General features: G+C 36.4%; 1 protein-coding gene across 1 annotated transcript in view; it reads right to left on the bottom strand.

Moving 5' to 3' along the window:
• Positions 1 to 3,087: 3,087 nt before the first annotated feature.
• LOC149545932 (structural molecules protein) overlaps positions 3,088 to 25,198 on the bottom strand; it is a 134,524-nt gene continuing 112,413 nt past the window's right edge. The window contains exon 4 of the mRNA XM_089790885.1: positions 3,088 to 3,560. Coding sequence (XP_089647011.1) covers positions 3,553 to 3,560 — 8 coding nt within the window. The 3' untranslated portion in view covers positions 3,088 to 3,552. The remainder of the gene's footprint in view (positions 3,561 to 25,198) is intronic.

Raw genomic sequence — 25,198 nt, 5'->3', positions numbered from 1 at the left:
TATGTGTGTGTGTGTGTGTGTGTGTGTGTGTGTGTGTGTGTGTGTGTGTACACACACACACACACATATTGATTTATATTGTTAATATATCAATTAATAATTGTTAGAGTAATTATTTTGTTTCACTTATTAATTAGATCATCTTGATTTAATTAATTAAGTGGTTTATTACTCTAGTTTTTAAGCTTGCTTTTAGGTGCATATAATTAATATTTTATATTAATTATAATGCACAAACCTAGTTAGGGTTTCGTGATTCCTTTTATAAATATTCACCTCTTTGTATTTATTCATTCACTTATTGGATCATAATAGAGATTGTTATTTGCTTCATCCATGTGACAGGGTTATGCATGCAGGTGTTCTTGGGAGATTAATTTTTCACCTAATCTAACATGGTATCAAAGCCATCTTGCTGCTCGTTGCTCGTGTTTTGTTGAAGTGTTTCAGAAGCAGGAGTTTTTCAAGGGTTTTAAAAGCTTTTTATGTGGATTTAGGGGGGACCTTTGTTTCTAGTCACTTTGGGCTCAAGCGGACATCACCATTGCGTTCAGAGTGCCCAAAAACCTCAGAATCCATATAAAACTTGTCCACTTTGGACAACGTTGATCTGGGAGGCAAAAAAAAATTTGCCCGCTAGGCCATACGACCCCCTGCACGCGCTATGAGGCAAAAATATTTTTAAAATCGCAAAAGGAAAATAATTTTTGCGCAGTTCTCCCTCTGCGGTTACTACTAGCAATTACCGCTCAGCAGTCCGCTAGCGGCCCACAGCGGCTCCACCGGCGGTGTCCATCGCGACCCCGCCACGCTTCGCCCTCCCTCCGCCCGACCACCGCCCAGCAACCACTCCACCAGCGATGCGAGGGTGGTGTGGGATTTTTTGTTTTTTTAATTATTTTTTTATTAAAAAAAATAATTTTTCATGCATTTTCAGAGGCCCTGTCGATTTTTCTTCCGTAACTTGAGCATACGAACATATTTTTTCGATCCGAAAAATGCGCTGAAAAGTTGGTTCCGAGATGGAAATGATTGTACAGGTGTTTTTGGATTTTGGCGCAGTTTGGTTGCCTATTTTGGCAGTCAAAGGCGGATGTTCTGTTTTTGCATTTCGGGAGTCGTTTCTCGCTCACCCGGACTCTTTTTTGGGCTCGCCAAATATCGTTGGAAAGCTGGTTCTATGAGTTATTCAGTTGCAAGGGTCTTTTCTCCAAATTCTGCTCCAAGTTTTTTCTCCTTCGAGTTTTGCTCTTTCACACTCTAGCGGATTACTTGGGTTCTACAGATCCTGGGATCTCTTCTTTTGTTCTTCTGGCTCACTATTCTTTCTAACTTCTGAGCATTGTATACTTCTCTTCTATTGCATTCCTTTTTCTGTATACGCACTAAGATAAAGTGTTTGCTTTTGCATATCTGGGATCTTGTACGCCTTGTGTTTGTTTGTACTCGCACTCCGTTATAGAGTGCCATGGGGGGTCATGATGTTTTTCCATTTTGTGCTCATCCACCTTTGTCAAGTGAGCATTCCTTCCATGATATTAGCCCATGCAATGTGTCGGTGACACCGCCCTTTATCCTGTGCTTGTACTTCTATTGCACTATTGGTGTTCCTGATTCTTCTTCTTGCAAATGTTTTTGGCCTTGCATTTCAGTGTCCCTGTCACCCCTCTCCCTGTTCAGCATTATAGGGGGGTTCACCTGTTGGCTCTATTGTTTCCTTGGTTCGATTGAGTGATCTATGTATTCAGTTTTTGTTCCTATGTACTAGGCGGATGCAGTGGCTAGGCACCTATGCATTTCAGTGAGATGGTTCATCTACTATATAGACACTCATTCATTCCTACTTTTGGAGGTCACCTCTTCGATTGATCAGCTCTTCAGACTTTGTCTTCTCTACCTGGTCATGCACTATTTCAGTGGGGGTTCCAACAGTTTCTTCTGACAGTGTTTGCAGTTTCATGCTTCAGAGATGCTTCATGCTCTTTCTTGTTCCTTTCTTTGGGACATTTCCTAGATTGGAGGCTTTGTTTCCTTCATCTAGTTCATTTTCTTGTATTGGGTACCTGATCAAACCTTGTTGCCGGGACCCATTTTCCTACTTTCATAGCTTTGCTAGGTTAGCTTCCTCCCAAGCTTCACTTAAGGGGGGGTGTTAGAGTAATTATTTTGTTTCACTTATTAATTAAATCATCTTGATTTAATTAATTAAGTGGCTTATTACTCTAGTTCTTAAGCTTGCTTTTAGGTGCATATAATTAATATTTTATATTAATTATAATGTGCAAACCTAGTTAGGGTTTCGTGATTCCTTTTATAAGGATTCACCTCTTTGTATTTATTCATTCACTTATTGGATCATAATAGATATTTTTCTTTGCTTCATCCATGTGATAGGATTATACATGCAGGTGTTCTTGGGAGATTAGTTTTTCACCTAATCTAACAATAATGATTAATCATAGAGACATGTCTCATGAAGAGATTGGGATACATTTGCAGCAATCCTAGAAACCAACAAATATCACTCTATGAATCTAGAGTATAATTGGATTATACCAGCGGTCCATTACTAATCATTGACAAATGTAATAACCAAGCTTATGTGGCTGGATATCTACTGTAGGTATGTGTGCTAAAAAAAAATTGTGGTCTATTATATAGACGCACATATGCATTCTGCTGTCATGCTACCTCACATTAAACTGCAAACAAGATATGTTGTAGACTAGTATTTCAATGAGGAACAAATCAATGCTGATTGAACATAAGAATAAATGTGCAACTTCTCAAGGGTAGATTTCAAATGATTATTATATGCTTAAATATCAACCTTGAAGTTCTATTACTCAATCTAACAAGCTAATTGCATTTAATTAAAGGTCATACCAATCATTTATATCTTCTATAAGAACAATGAGTGGGATAAACATAAAACTAACTTTGGCCAAGGATTTTCTAAGCTGAGATATCATGATTTTCTTTTTCTCCTTTCGACCACACAAGAGGGCATTTGTTATGCCATTTCCATTTCCTATTGCTTTACTCAATGCTTGGCACAATGCATAATAGAGAAGAAGACTAAAGGAATAGCATACTCAAACCTACAATCTAATAAGCATAAATAAATTATGTACTAAATGAGAAAGGTTGAGCAAGATGCCCTATAGGCCAGAGGGGGCAAACTTGAATCTTGGGCTGCTTCTAAATATTTTCCTGAATGAACTGTGCAAATTAACAAGAATAAGCACCACCCTTATCATGGTGAACTGAGTCTGGCCAATACTGCAGCAAGAAGCTAGGTTACAAAAAATAAAAAATGCCAGCTGTTTAATGAATTAGAATTGAGGCATTTGGAAATAACAGATTAGTACCCTAGGCTTTCTTGCCAAGAATTCCTTCCAAATGTTTTCTTTGTCATATTCAAAACAAATCAAATCATAAGTTGCAGCTGAAGCCAGTCAAGCACCTGGAACTTTTAGCAACCCAGTGCTCTCCCTAAGATGAGATTCCATTAAACAGAAAGGGCATGAGATCCTGCAGAATATTCTTCATTCAGACACCTGCATCAAATATTTGCTTCATTACACTGTAGTTCAAAACATCAATTTTAAAAAACATTTTTCCAATTGCTATCGCATGTTTTGCAAAGATTTTCTCAATAAAATGTTATTCACTTTTGAATTCCATAACATGTTACAGTTGAGTCATATTTAATAATCCGTCACTACAGACATGCCATAAAAAATGTTTGCAGTGTAATACTAGTCAAAATAATCCAAATATTCCATACTATGTCTAAGGAAGTGTGCTGTAAATATTACCCAGATTCAAATCCTCAAAGTACTACAAGGGAAGTCCACAGGACACATGACAAAATTGTGTTGTAAAGGTTTAGGGTACACAAAAGCATGAACCATATTCACAAAGCTTAAGAATGTGGTCCAAACTTACCCCATGCCATCTTTAACGTATCACATAATCACACCAGAGATTTACCATGGGTGGAAAACATCCTTCAGAGCATGCAACATTCGCATAGAATTTGTCACAAGTTAATACACAAGCCCAAAAGAGCTGGTGAAATTCTTAAATGATTTTATAATGTTCATAAAAAAACTCCATTGACAAAAAAGCAAACTGAAAATATTACATTTTGTCTGCCTTGTAAAATCCACAAATGCAGTGCCTGTGAGTTAAAAATTCCAACCCCAGGGTCCATGGCTGCGGATGGTGCTATAATGACAGATAACTGTGATGCACCTCCACCTACTATGCTAGTCGCTTCCAGAACCTAGTCAGTGACCAATCCAAAATTGATTAAGTGGTTCCAATCAGGGAGGTTCCAAATTCAGACACATGATTGAGCTTCGTCTGTAGATAACTGTAGTAGTGATTTGGACCAGCCAAAGGTCGCTACAGGGACTCACTGTTTGAGCAATTACTATTGCTTCTACAGGGAGTCGGTGGTGCAATTATGATTGCTTGCTACATGTAAGCTATAGGTTCCTGGGAGAAATTCATTCTTGGAGCAATTACCATTGCTTGCTACAGGTAAGTTGTAGGCCGCTAATGAGTCATTTTTGGAAGCAAAATCCATTGCTTTCAGCACTATAACAAATGTCAAAATGAAAATGGAGTGGGTTCATGATTGGATAGAAGTTCTTGAAAATATTGGCTGTGGTTTGGAACATCCCCATCAGGCTTGTCAAATCCTTCCATCGTTGTAGGATGCTTTTATGATAGCATTGTGGTTAAAACTTAAAACCATTTAAGGATGAACAATAATAATATGAAAACATTTTCTTCTCCAGCATCCAATGACTTGTAAGGTCATGTTTGTTGACTTTTTGCACCATGGGCAGCAAATGCATATGATGTGGGTGGTTGTTCATATACCAACTACCATCATTAGTTTCCCTATATATGGATGCACAGTAGATAATTTTTTTCTGCTGGAGGTCAATACGTCTGGTACACAAAACAATTATGTGACTCACCATTCTACAGCAACCAATTCATCTCCTGTTGTTACAAATCCAGGGATGTACAAAGAGGATCAAATACTCTATTTGGGGATTCAGTTAGTAAATAAAAACAATCTTAATGCTGCAATCAAAGAGAACAGGGAGTTGCAGAACTTTGGAGTTTACAAGAAGCTTTGCAGAAACAAGGTAGTTTATCTTTTTGTTGTACAAACCCAAAATGACCATTTATATGACATGCTCTTCCTGTAATAGCACCATATGGCATCTTTGACTAATATTCCTGAAGTTCCTTTTTCCATTATGGGTTTCTCTCCAAGAGAAACTATAGTTTCATATGGCTGATTCTTGTGTGTGAGCTTGGATTATTGATTGTTTTTCCACTGTTTCGCTTATTGAATTGAACATACTAATAAAGCGTAAGGCTGTTATGGTAAATCGATGTTATAGTTGTATTAAATGAAGCAGATGATAGCTCTTTATATAGATTTACAAAGGATGTTTCCAAAAGAAACAATCGTGAACTAAAGACGAAAAATAGAAACTACCTAATAAACCAAAGGCTCAACTAAGATGACCACTAAAGAAAACTTTAATACCCTCCCTTAATGTTCATTGTCTAACTGTTGCCTTTTGGTCTCAAATTTTGCAGAAAATTCTGCTACTACTAAGACCCTCCCTAGATTTGCAAAATATTAATGATCAAGAATAGCAAAATCCATCCAAAAATGAATAGAGAACAGTTCCTCCTTAAGAATGCCTTGCAACAAGAGACAAGACCCTATCACTAGCTCTATCATTAAGATGAGACAGCCATCAAGCCTCCCAGAATCAGCAAATCACCTAACCAAAAATCAGAAAGCATCAAACTTGATGTTGGATAATGGAGCTGCTCTTTTATGGAGACAGAGACAGAGGCTGAGAACAGCTAGCACGATTTTGAGGAAAAAATGGTGAATCCTCCAAACTTTGCAGATGAGCATGATGCCCCACAACAAACTACAAAAAGCCACAATTTTTAGGGAAGAAATCGAAAAAACTAGATGTGATTTTGGAGGTGGAAAATTGATCAAAACTATAAAACAAAATCTAAAACACGGATCAAAGAATACAAAGCTTTATTTTTGAGGAAAAATGGTAAAACCTAGCATATAACTTTTAAGGAAAAAATTACCCACAAAATGATCTTTGAGGAAAAAAATATAAACCCACAAAGGAATCCCATACAACTTTGCGAATTACAGAATTAGAATTTTTGAGGGCGAAATTTAGGAAAACCCATCAAATAATTTATAAGTGAAGGAATTATGAAAACCCATCAAAACATTTTGAGGGAAAAAATTATGAAACCCATCAAAAAAATCTTCATGCAGCAAAACACTAGACTTGGCATGGTAAAACAGCACATGCAAGTAACAAAATACACATGCAAGAATATGCAACCTTCAAAATGTAGAAACTTTTCCTGAAACCAAGAAATCGTACAAATAAAACCCTCAACCAAGCGCATTACGATAATAGATAGTTGTCTATTATTAGCTAATGGTAATCTATTGCAAATATCTAGCTAGCTTTAGTTTGTTTTCGGTTTTTTAGCTTTCTCTATTAGAATAGAATGTCTCTATTCTTTACGATCATTTCCTAAGGAAACATCGTTTTATTCTTTTGAAATAATCTCCTCTCAATCTCTGTAAATAACAAGCAAATATTTTACCAATTACCTTCGTAATATGGTATCAAAGCCTAGACTTCATTTTTTTTTGAAAAATCTATAATTTCTTTTGAAATTATTTGTTCAAATTTTTCAAAAACCATTGCCTAGGGTTTTTGTCCTTGTGAGAAATTCGTCTATGCAAATCGTTGGTCATGGTCTCTAGTCGCATATGAAATCATTGCAGAGCTCGTTTCTTTTGAAAATTGCATCAAAAATAAACTCCTTGGCAATGCATGTTTGATATCTTTGGAATCGCAACATCATCTTCTTGAAAGTGCTTACGATTTTCTCTACAAATCGGGTCATCAAAAATTGCATTTTTTGGTCTGCAACTTTCGATTTTGATCAGCATCGTTTTTTTGGTGTTTAGACGTCTGTTTTCTCCCATATGCATGCCTAAACATCAATCTTTGGTGTCGTTCTTGCATAATCTGACCGTTTGGGCCTTTCTCTGCTTCAAAACCGACAGTGTTCGCCTTCAAATCCACCATCTTTCTGCAAATCCGAGATCTCATGACTACCAATTGCGTTTTTTTTCGAAACCCTAATATTTGACCTTGAAAAAATATTTTGATTTCAAATTCTTGGTATGTTTTCTGAGAGCTCAATTGGATCGTCATCAGATTTTTTAGGATGCCTCAATTTTCGAGCCAACAAATCCAAAAAATGACACCATATTCCTTCTGGGTTTTTTGAGCTCTCTTCTGGGTCACTCTGATTTTTCTAGGTCTTTCATTTTTTGCCTCAAAGAACATGCTTTCATAGATTTTCATTGAAAAACATGCCATGACATCTCTGACAAACATTTTGCTCAAGCACAACTCAAAATTCAATGGTTGAAATTATGGCACTTGGACACAACGGATCATCGCAATGTTTGAATACCAAGACACCGATCAACTTGTTCTAGGTGTTACGAAACGTCCAACTGCTCCAAGTTCTAATCAAGATACATGGGATCTGAATAATTGAAAGGCGGTGATGCTTCTCAAATTATTTGTGGTTGATGATCAGCTTTCTCAAATTCCATCCGGTAAGACAATTGTCGAGATCTGGACACATCTCAAACATCTTCATGAGACTTCTAACAAAAGCAGTTCGTAATACAATTTTCCGCAAAAATCTTCAAAGATGAATCATAAAAAAATTACAAATCTATTTTTGTTTCAAAATATCAAAGAACAAATTTCTAGAAAAAAGTCTAGAACAAAAGAGGCTCAAATGTTTCTTAAAAAATTCACCAAATTTTATGAAATCTCATCAACCAGCTCTAATACCATGTTATAGTAAATCGATGTTGTTGTTGTTATATTAAACAAAGGAGACGAAACTCCTTATATAGATTTACAAAGACGATGTTTCTACAACAAACAATCATGAACTAAAAATAAAACTAGGAACTACCTAATAAACTAAAGACCAACTATGATGACCATTAAGGGAACATTATAATCTTTTGATGAAGGCATGATAAAATTATTAGGTAGATTGAGAAGTGTGGATGTTAAATTTTAGGGTAAATCACAAAGTTATCAACCTAGTAGCTTATGGATCAATCATATAGCCTTTTTAATCACTTGTATTTAATCATTTCTCATTTTAATTTGTTTAAAGGAGCATGGCAATCACTGTACCTCTATGGCTTTTTACATGAAAAAAGGTGATATTCTCTGTCTGCCTGCTTTTGTTGACAGGGCTATTTCAGACAACTTTCAGTGAAACATGCAAAGAATATGTTACCTAACCTCCCACATTTGCAGTATATTTGCGTAAAGAAAAAGCATTATTTTAAATTGTAACAGAGCATTACATTTTCAACCCACAAAAATAAGTTTCACGCACTAATTGTTGCTTTGGCTCTCAAAAGATTTCTAGAATAAAAACATAAGAACACAAAAGAGAACATAGCTTGAATATCCAATTTTTACACTCCTGGAGTTATCATAACTAATGCTTGGTATTCAAGAAGAATTTCATCTTCTACAAGTTAATGACAAAATCTTGAGTTGTAACATTCATTTTCTCTTGCAATAATATCTCACCTGACTCATTCTCTTCAGCTACAATCAAACTGTACTATTGCCCACCACAACTATGAATAACAGACTCAATCCCCCCCAGTCACTAAAGACCAGTACAAAGTGCTACTAATTTAACAAACACATCAATCAAATGACACAAGCTAGTAACAACTATTTGAAATTTGAATAACATGGCTTAATATGACCTTAAGGCTAAATAAGTAAACAGACCATGTCTTAAAATGGCATGTAACAAAGAGCTGGAAATCATAAAAAAATGGACAAAGGCATCTTCCCTCAATTATGATAATAGATAAGCTTCTATTATTAGTTAATGATTATCAATTTGTAATCTATTGTAAATATTAGAATGTTTCTAATATTATTTAGTCTGTAGTTATCTATTAGCTTTCTTTTAGCTAAAATAGAATATTCCTATTCTTTACGATCGTTTCCCGAGGAAACATCATTTTATTCTTTTGTATATATTGACCTCTCAATCTCTGTTAATATCAAACAAGTATTTACCAATTACTTCGTAATATGGTATCAAAGCCAATATTTTAAATTTTTTCAAAAATCGTAATTTCTTTTCTGAAATTATCAGATTGTATTTTTGAAATAATTTTCTGTGATACTTGCTTCATAATATAAATGCCCTAATATTTTCCGAACTAGGGTTTTGTCTAAGGATTCACCTTTTTTGGAAAAATTTGCATCCATATACAGATCTGGTTGTTCTTTTGTTTTTTCTGGTTTTTTCCAGAAACGTCTCATATTTGCTCATGTCTGATATTTTTTGGAAAGTTCACGAGTTCTCTGCCTGCAAATTGCACGTCATTGCTGTTTTCTAAGGACGTTTTTTTTCCAGGCATTTTTTGCTAGTCACGGGTCTGCAAAAATCAAGGTTTTCCAAGGTGAAGAATCTCATTTGGTGTCTTTTCTTCATCTTTTGTGTCGTCTAAGCAAGAACGCCCCTATTCTTGGAAAAATCGACCATTGTTCTACCTGAAATCATCTTTTTTCTGCAATTTTTCCGCCTCCATTGCTGCTGAATAGGGTTTTCTTTGAAAAAAATTCTGATCATAGATTCTTGATGAGTTCTCAAGAACTCAACTAGGTTGCATCAGATTGTTCTGGGTGTCCCCATTTTTGTGCCTTAATTATTGAGCTAGTGGATCCAAAACTGACAACATTTTCTTTTTGGGTTTTTCGAGCTCTTTTGGGTACATTTCAATTTTTTGGGGCCTTCCTTTTTTTGCCTTGAAGAATGTGTCATCACAAATTTTCATACTTTTTCATTGAAAAACGTGTTGTGGCATCTTTCACTAATATTCTGCTAGAGAGCAATTCAAAATTCAATGGTCGGAATTATGGCACTTTGAAACAACAGATAATAGCAATTTTTTAATATCGGAATACCGATCAAATTGTTCTGAATATTACATAGTGTTTGGCTGCCCCTGGTACCGATCAGGATACATGGGCTCTGAATAATCACAAGGCGGTGATGCTTCTTAAATTATCTATAGCTAATGATCAGCTCTCTCGGATTCCATCAAGCAAGACAACTGCCAAGATATGAGCATATCTCAAAAATCTTCATGAGACGTCTGAAAAAAGCAAAGCTTTCCTCGATGTGTATGTAATATCCCCTCTCCCAAGATAATTTCATTTATATATCATTATGTTGAGATATAAATTAAATATTAAATAATATTATTATTTATTTATTAGTATTCACCATTAGATAAGTTAAAACTTATCTAGTAATTAATACTAATAAAATAATAAATTATAATTATAATAATAATAATCAAATTTATTAATTTAATAAATAATGTAATATTTGGTTACTAAGATAAATGATGAATCATATAAAGTCAACTATTTAGAGAGGCATGAAATAGTATATATAGCAAAGTCATACAAAAGGGAAAAGGGGGAAGAAGAGAGTATGAATAGAAAGGGTGAAGAATGATCAAATTAAGTCTCACGTCAAAGAAAGAGACAATGGACGAGAGAACAAAAAGAATATGGGAAAGAGTTATACACAACAGCTTGTATGTTCATCCAATTATTAGCAGAATCATCGTATGTGAGCAGACCAGTGTTTTATGCCGATTACAGTCATGTAAAGAGTTGCATTTGAAGTACACAATGCAGCAATTCATCAACTGACCCTGATTCTCATATGGGAGATTGCAGTGAAGAAACTACACAAACGACAATGACATATACAAAGGAAGCAAACAATGAAGATGAGATACATATCAGACATGATGGGACACACCAAGTATGCTCACCTACTAGAATCCCAAACATTGCATAGAGATCTAGCACACTCAGAAATCATTCAATCAATAATCTCATAAACAGATAAAAAGTGTTACCACTACAATCAGGGAACAAAGGAAACATAATCTAAGTTCGATAGATAATAGTCAACACTTATAACCAAGGTTGCATGGGTACGTGGGTACGGGAACGGGAACGGGTACGGGAGCAGGTACGGGTACGCATATTTTTCAAAATAGGGGACGGGGGTACGTGTGTAAGCCTAATTTTTTCTATATAATTAATATTTTATAGAAAATATAAAAATCAAAATATCTGTCATGAGTCATGACATTGAGCATTCAAAACAAGAAATTTGAAAATATAAGCCATAAGTCAAATATATATATATATATATATGCTATTGCTGAATGTTTAAAGTATTTTTCATAATTGGGGATGGAGGTACTTGGGTATGTCAAACTTACTTAAAAATTACACTTTTATATTTATAAAAAATCTGATTTTATGAGTCATGACAATGGTTTTTCAAAACAAGAACAGTGATAAAGTTTGCAAATGTAATGTACTGTTTTCAGTTTCAGATTTGCTATATGTTTGAAATAATAATACATGATAAATGCTTAGATGCATAACAAGGAAGGCAGACTTTAAACATGAACAAGAAGATCCTAAACCATATGACAATGACATATTGCAAATGATAAACTTTTAACTTGAACAGTGATAAAGTTTATTGTTAGTGAGTATCAAAGTTTCAAACTGATTTGGTTTTGAATTAAGTTTGATAAACAACAAGCTAATACAAAAACAAAAAACCAAAAAAAAAAATCAGAATCTTAATCAAGGTCCTTAGCTATGATGCTCTCCACCGAGTACCCGGTACGTGGGATACGTGTACCCGGTACTTGGGTACGTGGGTACGAGTACCAGGGGTGTGGGTACGAGTACCCATGCAACCTTGCTTATAACACCAACAAATGAAGGGATCAGTCAGCAATAACTCTATGTGATCATCGCCTAGAGATCACAATAGTAGAAACCTTTGGAAGATATCAATCTATACACATAGAACTTCTTCATTGAATCAGTGAAGAATATTGGCATCCTCAAAGAATAGAAGAGCCATTCCATCATTAAGGAAATGATATATGGTTGAAAGAAATTTGATCTCTACCTAACAAAAGAGAAATAATAAACACAAGATACACTTAGTTCTTTAAAACAAAAAGATAGGGAACAATCAGTGTCTATGAGAGAAGAGGAAATAAGAAGGTATAAGGAGAAGAACAATTAAGGAACAGTAGATAGTCCATTATCAAGAACGAGGATAACAAATTATGTATCGATTCATATATCTAGTCATCCAATATTCCAAGGTTCGCATTTATAATTGATTTGCAGATTATAGTGACTGCAAGGGAAATACATCTGAAATAATGGAAACCTGTTCATTAGATATATTTTCACATCAGAGTAATATACATACACAAATTATGACCTTAACAACCTTCAGATCTCTGTTTAATAATAGTGCCGACAAATATATATTATAAAACCATATTGACCAGTATCAACATAGGCATTAATTACATACATCCATATTAGTCAGGCATACCTTGTCATATTAGAAATAATTTTGAGTCGCCTATACTAAAGTGATAATAACAAGCTCTATTCAAATATATTATTATGAATATAAGGAAACTTGCCTCGTCCATTTGAGTTATAAGATAATAGTTAAAGAAATAACATTCAAGTACAACAGAGGCTTGGGAAGATACTAGAGACTTCTTTTAAGCTATTGTCTAAACAATAAGGACAAATTTCTATTACAACACACTATACAAGCCATTATATAAATCAAAGGGGAGATCATTCTACAAATAGGGGATGAAGATACACTCATATCAGAACATTCAAGTAACTCATAAAAATTAAAGAACTCAGTCTTATCTCGTATAGAAGTTAATAAGAGGGGGAACATTACGAATAAAAAATAGAAGAGATTAAGAAATACTAAGAGGAAGATCAAAGATCAGATAAATTAAAGAGACTCAAGTATAAGATAAAGAATAACAAGAGGTATAGTATCTTATGTTTAATATTTCTAAGAAAGCTGAAAATAAATTTTAATGAGAGAAGAATTTACAATTTTTATAATAACCAAGTAATATAGTAGATGGCATCTATTATAGATGTTGAGTTTCTCTAATAGAGAACCTAGAGAATAGAGGGCATTCATTTTGAATGTCAAGTTTCTCAAAAGGAGAACTTAGAGACTAGAGGGCATTATGTATGAATGTTGAGATTCCAAATTGGCATCTAGATAGAGATTTATGGACAATCTCTTAAAGACAATATATATATTATAGTGGTCCAACATATGCATATGTCAGAGATAAGAGACTTGGTTAGAGGTGGGATCTTTACCAAGTAGTGTTCCTAGAGATCCCAAAGAGGTCTAAGGAAGACGTCCTTTATATGATAATTACCTAATCGAGATACAATTTTCACCAAAGGGTTAGGTACTTTGAGAAGGATCTCGTCCAAAGGATTAGGAAGGGTAGCTTGGGTAGTACTTAGATTAATATTTCCTTAATTTGATACTTTAATGTGTTTCGCATATAATTATTTCTATACTATACTGACAAATGGTTCCAGGTTATATTATTCAAATCTAATCCGGAAGCAAGGACATTATAGTGTACTACGTTCCACAAATGGAACTAACTCTACTCTCAGTCAATCAGTTATTGTGACATTCTCCACAGTTGGATGTCACCTTCAGTTCACATTAGTGTACCGCCACTGATAGGGCGACTCATTCAATTGTTGTAGTGGGTTTTGAGGATCATGGTCTTTTCCACCTTACTGATTCTAGTGATTATCGAGCTTTGGCTATGGCTGCTCAGCAGTCTATTGTGAGCAGACTTTGGCATCAGCGTATGGGCACTTAAATGTGCATTATCTCTCTCAACATGCTCAAGAAGAGCTTGTCCTCAATCTACCAAAGATTCAGACTCGACAGCTTGGAGTTTGTGATGCATGCTAGGCCGAGAAGCAACATTGCACACCTTTCTCCAATGGCAATTCATGGCACACTTCTCAGGTACTTTAGCTAGTTCATGCTGATATCTGCGACCTTATGTCCACTCCTCCTATTCTCGAGTCCAGGTATTTTCTATTGTTTGTTGATGGTTTCAATAGAAAAACGTGGGTATATTTTTTTAAAAAGAAATCAAATGCATTTCCTATGTTTCAGAAGTTTAAACCTTTAGTCGAAAAAAGTCTAGGAAATCTATTATTACTTTTAGGTTAGAGAATGGAGGGGAATTTTGTTCTAATGAATTCTACAGCTTCTTGGATACACATGGCATCAAACGCCAATTAACCACACACCACAACAAAAAAATGTAGTTGAACGTCGAAACAGAACATCACCGAGATGGCTCGATCCATGTTCGAACACAAACATGTTCCAAAGAAGTTCTAGGCAAAAGCAATTAACACTACAATTTATTTTTTGAACTGATCACGCATAGTGGCGGTCAAACTCCAGAAGAGGTCTGGTCAAGTTGCAAGCCTAGAATTAGTCACTCGAAGGTTTTTGGCTACCTTGCTTTTGTTTAAATCTCTTATGCATCTCGCACCAAGTTGGATGCCAAGAGTCAGAAACTCATGCTTGCTGGATATAGCAATCTTCACAAAGCCTATCACTTGATCCACATTGAAACATCTTGTCTCCTGTACAGTCACGGTGTAGTCTTTGATGAACAACGAGGACCATTCATCTTTGTTTCTCTTGTTCCTGATCCATCAGACCAGCCTATGAAGGCTCATGATTTGTGAGTTAGGCTTCCATTAGGTCCACCTAATGGGAGGGCTCTAGTAGCTCCAACAGCTCCAGTGATCCTTGTACAGACACCTCTAACTTCTCCTACAAGATCACCCAGATTTGTAGATGCTTCACCTGAGTTTGATCCCAATTTTTCTAATGAGGACCCTCACCACCAAGCATCTCCTAATACTAATGTTGGTCGTTCTCCTCTCCGGCCAAACTGGTGGGCTAAGGCACTTGCTGATCTCCATGATGATGAGCTCATTGATGGGAGAAATCCTCGGAAAAAGAGCGAACCTATAGAGTCTATTAACTTTGCTCTCATGGCCAACATTCACAGTGTGTTTGAACCTCAAACATATTTTGAGGCTAAGGGAAATCCAAAGTGGGAACAAGCCATGATATTTGAACACCAGAGCTTGTTGAAGAATAACACCTGGGTCCTTTCTAATCTTCCACTAGGGAAGATACACACTAGCTGCAAATGGGTTTATAAAATTAAATACAAATCTGATGGTACTTTGGATAAGTACAAAGATCATTTAGTTGCAAAGGGCTTTTCTCAACATCAGGGCAATGATTATGAAGAGACCTTTGCTCCTACTGCAAAGATGAGCACCATCAAATTAATCCTATCCATGACAACATAGTTTGGTTGGAAGGTCCATCAAATGAATGTCAAAAGTGCTTTCTTGAATGGTGATCTCCACGAAGAGGTCTGCATGATGCAACCTCCTGGTTTCAAGGTTGTTGCTAAAGAACATCAGGTTCACAAATCAGTGAAATCTCTCTATGGCTTGAAGCAGGTCCCTCAAGCATGGTAGATAAAAATTGATAAGTACCTTAGTGATCAAGGCTTCTAAAGAAATTCTTCATATTCAAATTTGTACATCAAGACTATTGTCAGTGACATCATCCTTCTAGTTATTTATGTGGATGATTTGATCATCGTTGGTCGTTTGGCATGTTTGATTCAGGGAATCAAACAGAATTTTTGTCATCTTTTGATATGACTGACCTTGAGCTCATGCATTATTGCCTATGTGTTGAGGTTTGGCAACAGTCTTCTCGTATATTCATCTCTCAGTCCAAATATGCTAGGGCTCAATTAGACAAATTTTGTATGCAGAATTGCAAGCTTGCATCTATACCCATGGAGAAAGGTCTCAAGTTATCAGCAACATCCGATTCTCCTCCCGCTGATGATACTACATGCAGGCAACTAGTAGGCAGCCTCGTCTACCTCTCTACTACTAGGCTTGATATCAACTTCATAGTCAGCTATATCTCACGCTTTATGACAGCTCCCAAGGATGATCATTCGATGGTAGCAAAGCATTTTGAAATACCCCTTTCTAGATATTTACTAAAAACCCTTGATGTAAAACTAGCAAATTTAAAACCAAATAGTAAACCAATATTTGATATAAATTCCAGAATGTTAATCGATTTATAACCAGCAAATATGCATATGAGAAAACCCATAAAAGTGTGTTTATTTCCTCCAATATTTAGATGTACATATTTAAACCAATAATTAACACAAATAGTTGTCAAATAACGTTACTGTATCATACATCAGCAAGACAATATCATGCAACAATCCAGACAATCCAATCTTATAAACAGAAATAACAGTCAAATTGGCAATACTGATAAAACCTGTAAGAAGGCTAGGTTTGCATCCAATCTCCAAAAGCTTTTTCAAAAGTTTGCGTCCTCGAAAAGATAACCAGTAACTATTTTCAACTCCCAAATTTAAAATTTGTTTTAAATATTATAATCTTCATAACTCCCCATGCTGAGCCTGTTGTACCTTTATCACTTTTTCCAATGTGATGCATGCCCTTTTAGGCAATGTGGGATAAAGCACCTTTTTGTCCTTTACTCACTTAAGTGAACATAGTACCTTTTATACATAAAGTGACAAGTTAAATAAATTTTAATAGTCACTTAGTTAGCAAACCATATAATCATCAAGTAGCAAAATAACTGACCAAACGAACTCAGATAAGCACGTGCAATAGCTCGTTGGAAAGCTCTCGATGAGACGCTTCCAAACCAACACTGAGATAGCAAGAATACTAAGCTCTGTTTTCTTATTAAAAATAGAAAGCATCAGGACAACCTGCCAAAACTGCTCTGATGGGTCTGAAACTAGAAATGTCTAGGCCAAATCTCAAATTAAACCCCGTAAAGAACCTTTTCGCCTCCGAAACCTAGGCGAAGTGAGCTAGCAACACAAAATTATTATGTCCCAGAAAAAAGGGACATTACAAAGCCTCCCTTCTCAAAGATTGCTTGCCCTTAAGCAATCTGCTCATACCTACAGAAACCAAATGCTAGGATCCCATACTCGCCTCGAGAAAGAGGTTCTACACCTCAGACAATGTACCCTAGCATGCATCTTCCCAAACTAAGAATGGTGAAACAATATAATAGGAATCAATGTGCCGAATGACTGAATGTCAGGCTCCCAAGGCTCACCATAAAGGGACACCAACTGCCAGGTGGTGCTACCTTGTGTGCTAATAACCTGAGTTAGAAAGAATGCCTCACTGCATGAGTGACCCTACGAGTCTCTACTATCAAGTAAATATGGGAGCTCAACAATATACCAATATCCACCCCAAGATGATAGTAACCAAGCTCTCCACCGAGCTCCCCGATAGAAGGCAATACATAGGGATGCTCCACCTGGATCCCAAATGAAGCTCGTACACTATCTGAGGTACCATTGACTAGAACCTGTAATATCTGTACCGATGACAATGACAGATCTGGCCAATCTGACTGCACCACCATATCACCCTGGTGAAAACAGCGTAATCCTAATCACTGGAACTCTAATGTGTCAGAAGGCGAAAACATATAGATCATAATCATGTGACTATGTAACAACACGGTATAATCCACCAGATGTAAGATACTATTACCACCTGGATTCCCGATCACCCAATCAACATGATCTTGGATTAAGGGAAAGGGTGGTTGGTGAATCACCAACATCATGAAAATTAACACCGTCTTCAATATACTGTTGGATTAAAAATGTAGACACCTCATGTGGAACGTAGGGTAGTGTATGTTTTCCCCACTCATCTGCAAATAACTCATTGACCCCTGAAGGCCAAATAGAATCAGCGAATATACTACTATACATAGGAAAATCACTGATAGTTGGAATATACCAACAAGAAAAATCAACAATCCACAAATAGGTCGTGGCCATCTCATAAGAACTGGGCGATAAATCCCTGGGTAAGCTAAAAAATCCCTCAGAGCATGCTAAGGATAAATCTAAACTTCCTACTCCACCCTAAGTACCCTCACTAATGTCAAAGTCTTCGTAAAAGGAAGGTTCACCATTAATTGAAATCTTTGAATTATCCTCACTTCTTGTATCACTAACCATATGCTCATGTAAAGATGTACAGCTGCTGTCATAAAAATCAAAATTTCCAGACTCATCAACTTGCTGATCCATAGAATTTTTCTCATCATAGAAAGTCTTAGACGAGAAACATGTGATTGATTTACATTGTTTGCCTTCACATCTACCCACTTTATGAATTTCTTCAATGATTTGTGAGATTTTCTGTGCCCTTGAACCACAATTATCTTCTTCATAAGTGGCTACCCCACTCGTTTGATTTTCAGCTTTGTGAATGGAGTAATGTGTTAAGCTCAATTGAAGGTATAGCTCATCTACCTCACTCTCCTCGTCCCTCCCAAATTTTATTGCTAGATCTCTATCCATTAACAGTTGCAAGTACTCATATTTCAGCATTTTCAAAGTTTCAAAAATAGTATGTAAAAGAGGACTTTTGACACCACACACATTCCCCTGCCTCTCTTCTATCACAATCTTCCGCATGAGATCCTCAATCAAATTGGAAGAATCATCCATCCTCGTCAACACTTGGACAATCTTGTCCTCTTTGACCAAAAGCATATCCAATAAGTCAAAGAGTGATAAAGATTTTTAATCATCTCCTTCGAACACAAGTGGGTTGTTCTCCATAGAATTTTTTGATTTTTCATCACCTAGGGAAACAATATTTTCAGATATATCCTCTAACTCAATGTATGTTAGATCATCTATCCTGCCAACATTGCAGTCTATTTTCTCCTCCTCAAAGTTTGACATAATTTCCAACCCGGTATCACCATAAAATTCATCCAAGTTAATTTTCATGTCACCAAATAAGATGCTAGTGTTTTCCATGTCTAAATAAGATGGGGAGTTGCCAACGTTGGCAGTTTGGTCAACTTTTCTACATGGGCCATTAACCTGCTCATCAGAAAGACTAGTGTAAACAGCTCCATAAGATACTTCTGTCTCCCAATTACCTATTAGTATAATTGTATCATTATTAGTATTTTGCATATTATCATCCGAAAGTTGCTCTTCCTTTTTAGTTCTATTATCAGGCTGATTGATAACTTCCCTGTGCAAATTTTTCTAACCATCCTCTGCAAGGATATCTCGAGCCAATTCATAGTATTTGTTTCTTATCATATCCATCTTGTTTTGCAGCTTTAGCTGAAAGTCCACATAATTAATGAAAGGAAATTCTTTTTGAAGCTTTGACGGGAATTTGTTATAATCATCGTACAGTCTCCTTATTTCGGTTTTAATATCGAGTTGGAAGTCTCGTCCCACTTCCTCTGCCATGTAGTTTTTCATGTGCCTGAGATGGAGCCAGTCTTGTTTCATAAGTTCTACCTATAGGCTTATTTTTGCAGACTACACCTTTAAGCTGAATAAAGACTTTCAAAATAATACATTACCACTGTAATAAACTCTACTAATTCTGACCATGGAGTTCTAATTTAAAACTGGGGTATTTTGACCAATAGTTATCATGCAAACAATAATAAACTCTGCTAGAAGAATAAATGTAGACAGTTTTGAACCATTGCTTTTATTATTCCAGGCAAGAACATTTTGACCAGCTTGTCAGACATCTCATTTAAAGAACCGTTTAAACCAGACTCCAGTGTTCAGAAAACTCTCAAAATCAGATTGTGGCCTGTCAATGCCGTGTACATGGTGTGAGAAAATGATCACTTTGACTTCCACAACTTTTTCTCTTAGGGCCCACGCATACTGCAAGCCATTTGATACTGGTAATCAGAGGTCTTTTGCACCCAAAAGCAAAAGAACTGGTGCTTTTGAGATGTCAACACGATGCCAACTAATGCTAGAGTCTAATGACCGTGGAAGGCGAGCGCAAAATTTCTCAAATGGAAACTTCAATTCCTTGTTAATCTCTACACACTTCACTGACCTACACTTCCTGTTTGCAACTAACGTGAGACCAATGATCCCTACTCCAGCATATAGCTCAACCACTGCACTGCCACACTTTACGTATTTGCATAATTTATGAAGCATAGAGGTGAATGCCCTCCTGTGAATCCGAATATTCCTCAAGTCCTATGTGTATTCCGCTTGGGCAAGAACTGTTCTAGTTGGAATACTATACTAAAACCGAATTTAATCTTCAATCACCCAACCAATGTCATTACTGATACGTTTTGTGCTTGAAATCCAATGCACTGCAATATCGCAATATTGTCCATGTTTAATATCACTTCAGATACCACTGTGTATAGCGTGAGGTGGATTATGGCTATCGTGCGAATGAGTTTGGACCTCCTCTCAACTATGCTTGCTTAAGGGTCGGTGTTCCTGTAGCTACACCTTGATTTCCACGTTCTTGCCTGTCGTGGAGATGTATCCACACCCTACTATTAACCGCCACTTAGTCAGTTATATCTGTCACTGTCTTCACGTGGTGGCTTTGAACTCATCTCCCCACCTTATTGTATTCTGAAACCTTCCCTACCTCCTACAATCTACTTGCAATCACACTATCTCCTGATTTCTTCCAGAACTCACTAGTGTAAACTTCCTCCACTCCCACTCGATGTGGTGTTTGGAAACTATAACTCTGCGACCTTCACGAAAATGTTGACTCCTTGTATTCTCAGCTGGAGTGAATTACTGTCCTTTGTCTGGAATAATTCATGGAAAGCTCCATCTTCTTTGACACTTTGAATCTTTTGAACTCCACAGTAATTGCTTCTTCCAAAAAAAACCACAAACTCGGCTTTTGGTCCACCCAACCACTCACACAGGTGCTATGCAATAGTCTACGATAGAAAATATAAGTTCCTCGGCACTATTAATAGAGATATAATCCCTGTCCACCAAGTGCGACATCCAGCAACACAAGCATGGAAGGCTTGAAAATAATTGACCATTTATTCACTTATTATTTTTCCCTTTGTCAAAACTATAGTCATTGACAAATATACGTGCATACATACATACATGTGCTCAACATTAATCATATATTTGCAAATAGTAATTTGAGCCCTTTCCAAAGTACCAGCTAGTGTGAGCTCTCTTCACATAGGTGAATATTTATTTTTTTTCCTTTCCATTACCTTTTTTCCTCAAATCAGCTTCAATAAAACCTTTCTAAAATTTGTTTCTGATTAACTTCACAGGCTGGCAGGAAAGCCAGCTCTGATACCACTGAAGTATCCCTTTCCTGATATTTACTAAAAACCCTTGATATAAAACTAGCAAATTTAAAACCAAACAGTAAACCAATATTTGATATAAATTCCAGAACGTTAATCGATTTATAACCAGCAGATATGCATACAAGAAAACTCAAAAAAGTATGTTTATTTTCTCCAATATTCAGAAGTACATATTTAAACCAGCAATTGACACAAATAGTTGCCAAATAACATTACTCTATCATACATCAGCAAGACAATAACACGCAACAATCCAGACTTATAAATAGAAATAATAGTCAGAATGGCAATATAGATAAAATCTGTAAGAAGGCTAGGTTTGTGTCCAACCTCCAAAAGCTTCTTCAAGGGTTTGCGTCCTTGAAGAGATAACCAATAACTGTTTCCAGCTCCCAAATTAATATTTGTTTTAAATATTATAATCTTCATAACTCCCCATGTTGAGCCTATTGTACCTTTATCACTTTTCCCAATGTGATGCACGCCCTTTTAAGCAATGTGGGATAAAACATTTTTTGTCCTTTAGTCACTTTAGTGAACATTGTGCCTTTTATACATAAAGTGACAAGTTAAATGAACTTTAATAGTCACTTAGTCAATAAATCATATAATCATCAAGCAATAAAATAACTGACCAAACGAACTCGGATAAGCACGTGCAATAGCTCGTTGGAAAGCTCTTGGCGAGACGCTTCCAAACCAACACTGAGATATCAAGAATACTGAGCTCTGTTTACTTACTAAAAATAGTAAGCATTCGGACAACCTGCCAAAATTGCTCTAATGGGTATGAAACTAGAAATGTCTAGGCCAAATCTCGAACTAAACCCCGTAAAGAACCTTTTTGACACTGAAACCTAGGCAAAGTGAGCTGGCAATACAGAATTATAATGTCCTAGAAAAAGGGAACATTACACGTTTGCTTTATTATGCGAAGGGCACTTCAGATTATGGACTTCTTAACTCTCGAAGTTCTTATCCTAGACTCAGTGGGTTCACAGATTCAGATTCGGTAGGGTCTATTGACGATAAAAAGTCCACTTCTGGATATGTATTTAGTTTGGGATCAGATGTCGTCACATGGACATATTTAAAATACCCAAGTACATTTAAGCTTTTGTGTGAATAGGTCAGTATAGAAAGTGTTTACTAACTAGTTAGGTAATTGTGATATTGCTATCAAGGTTTAACTGTGTAGCTTTTGAGTCAAACTCATTGAACCCTATATCATGAATAGTGATTCACACATGAATCCATCTCTCATGAGAATAAATGGAACACTTAGCACTCGTTGGATCTAGGTGATGCTCACAGAGGTGAAGCACTGGGACTTCTCGAGAGGTCACCCATCCCAGTACTACTCCAGCTTATGCACTTGGCCATGACATTGCAGTTTTGGTGTGGCCTTTACATAGCCATTCTTTACCCACAAAAATAAAGCTCATGCTAGAGGGAATCGTTTAGTTTCCAAGGTATTCAAGCTCCTTTTTGCATATGGAAGCTCCTTTTAGATTCTATTGCCAAAAAAATATTCAAACAAGGCACCTTGTTATTCATTCAATAATTTTGCAAATAAGACTCCAGTCACCTCAGCCAAAAATTGACTCACGATACAAGGCTCGCTACCACATTGAATCCAAGAGTAGTAGTGGAAGATTAGTGACCAATTTTTCTGAAGGCCTTCAAGATCATGGCAGATCTCAGTTACTGGAAGCGCAGGTACAAGCCTCGGTGGCGGACATGGACACAGATATGGAGATGAAGGCACCCAAAAGCCCACAGGGAGCATAAAATCTCCGTCCTTGAGCATCCAAAGGCATCCACAGGGAGATTTTACGCTCCCCGTGGACTTCCTTGCACATCCACGGGCATCCAAATGAAATTGAAGATTGAATCAAAATTATTTTTTCCTGATATTCCCAGACTATATGATAACTTAATGGGAATACAACTTATAAACTATCGAAAACAGACAATGTAGTTATTAAAAAATCAGATAAATAATTGTAATCGTATACACAGCTTCATAATGATAGTCTCAAACATAATTTTTTAGAAGCTAAGTCCTTCCAGAAATTAAGTACCTTTGGAAAATGCTATCAGTTTAAATATGGAAAATGTTGAAAAAATTTGTTAAGGCATCAGAGATGTTATATAAAGAGCATGCAATATATTTCCCTAGTATATTTGGCACATCTTTTAAAAACAATTGAAACTACATATTTGTGAATTTGAAGTCTACAGTGCATATTTCTGCCTATACTATCAAATGATTTAGTTCTGCATATTTCTTACATTTTTATATAATATATAGTTTATAATTAATTTATAACATATACATGCATATATATATATATATATATATACACACACACACACACACACACATATACACACACACACACACACACACATACACACACACACACACACACACACACACACACACACACACACACATATATATATATATGCATCCAAACCCCCTAATAAAAATTCACACATCTACACACCCAATTCTAGTACCCGCATCCGCACCCAACTCATTAACTTGGTGGCAGGCCATTGCATTTCCTTGAAAGAGGCAACAGTAAGAATGACTTGTAACACAATAGCCTGCACAGGCCTCTTCTGAATAGAAAGACGCAAGCTTCTTCCACACTGGAGCATGTGGTGGGGCAGCACTAGCTTCAAGTCGGGATACTGGTCCCAATGCCATCAAATAGGCCAATTCACACTCAAACCTGTTCACTGAAAAGGACTTCACTGTAGCAGAAGATAATAGATCCCTTACTGACCCCTCATCTCTGCCTCCACATGGCATGGCTTTTATCGCCTTGAATGTCTTGTCTCACCCTTGCTAGCTACAGGAGATGCAGTAGGACTATCTACAGTTGATAAAAGAGAATTTCCACCCTTGAGAAGTTGAAGAATTGAAGACAGGGAAAATAGGAATCATATTAGGATTTGTTTCTTGCAAATCATGCCATTTGTTCCACTTGTTCCAAAAAAACTCAACCACTGGATATTACTGTAGATCTGTAACACAAAGGTGGTTTGCTGCCCTGCTCCAGTACAGTGTCTATCCAGACAATTGAAAGAGTCTTAACACTTGGCATAAAGACCAGCACATTAGCATCAAGGTAGAGGTGCATGTAGTATTCTCTGTTCAAAGTTGTTGGGGCCACATGCTGATTGTTTATTAATAGGAATTTTGTCTAACAGTTCTCATGCAACTGGATTCATTCTGATTACTGCTGTAATGGACTCATGCAGTTATCCGGAATACAAATATGATGTTTCTAACTATGTTTAACAACTTGGTATTTTGTCACACGGTTCTCAAGCAAGAAGCTGATGTACTGAGATAATGCTTAATTGACTGTTATTGAATTGAACTATAAACCAAACACATGATAACAACCAACATTATAAACCATATATTCACGTACAGCAAATTATTACAAATTTCTGAGGAATTTCAATATCAGTAAACCGAAACAAGAGATTTGGTGGAACCTGGAACTTGTGTTGCGTTAGAAAAACCTGGAGAGGTGTGACCCGTCCGTCATGATTCCTTGCTGAATATGAATACTCGCAGTTGACTGTTCTGGAGATACTCCGTTGGCCCGCACTTTATCAATCACAATCTGCCCACCCTTCAGTGATATTTAATCACTTCCAGCATCTAGATAGTGAGTGCAGCTACTGTCCAAACGGTATCAAACACGTCTGCAACCCTTTCAAATGCTTCCAGCCCCATACGCCGTCTAAGGAATAT

Source organism: Cupressus sempervirens, chromosome 7 (genome assembly GCF_028749045.1).
Source record: "Cupressus sempervirens isolate cs-2001-9-10 chromosome 7, ASM2874904v1, whole genome shotgun sequence".
NCBI lineage: Eukaryota > Viridiplantae > Streptophyta > Pinopsida > Cupressales > Cupressaceae > Cupressus > Cupressus sempervirens.
The sequence above is the reverse complement of the archived record's forward strand: the minus strand, read 5'-3'. Positions and strand labels throughout refer to the sequence as shown.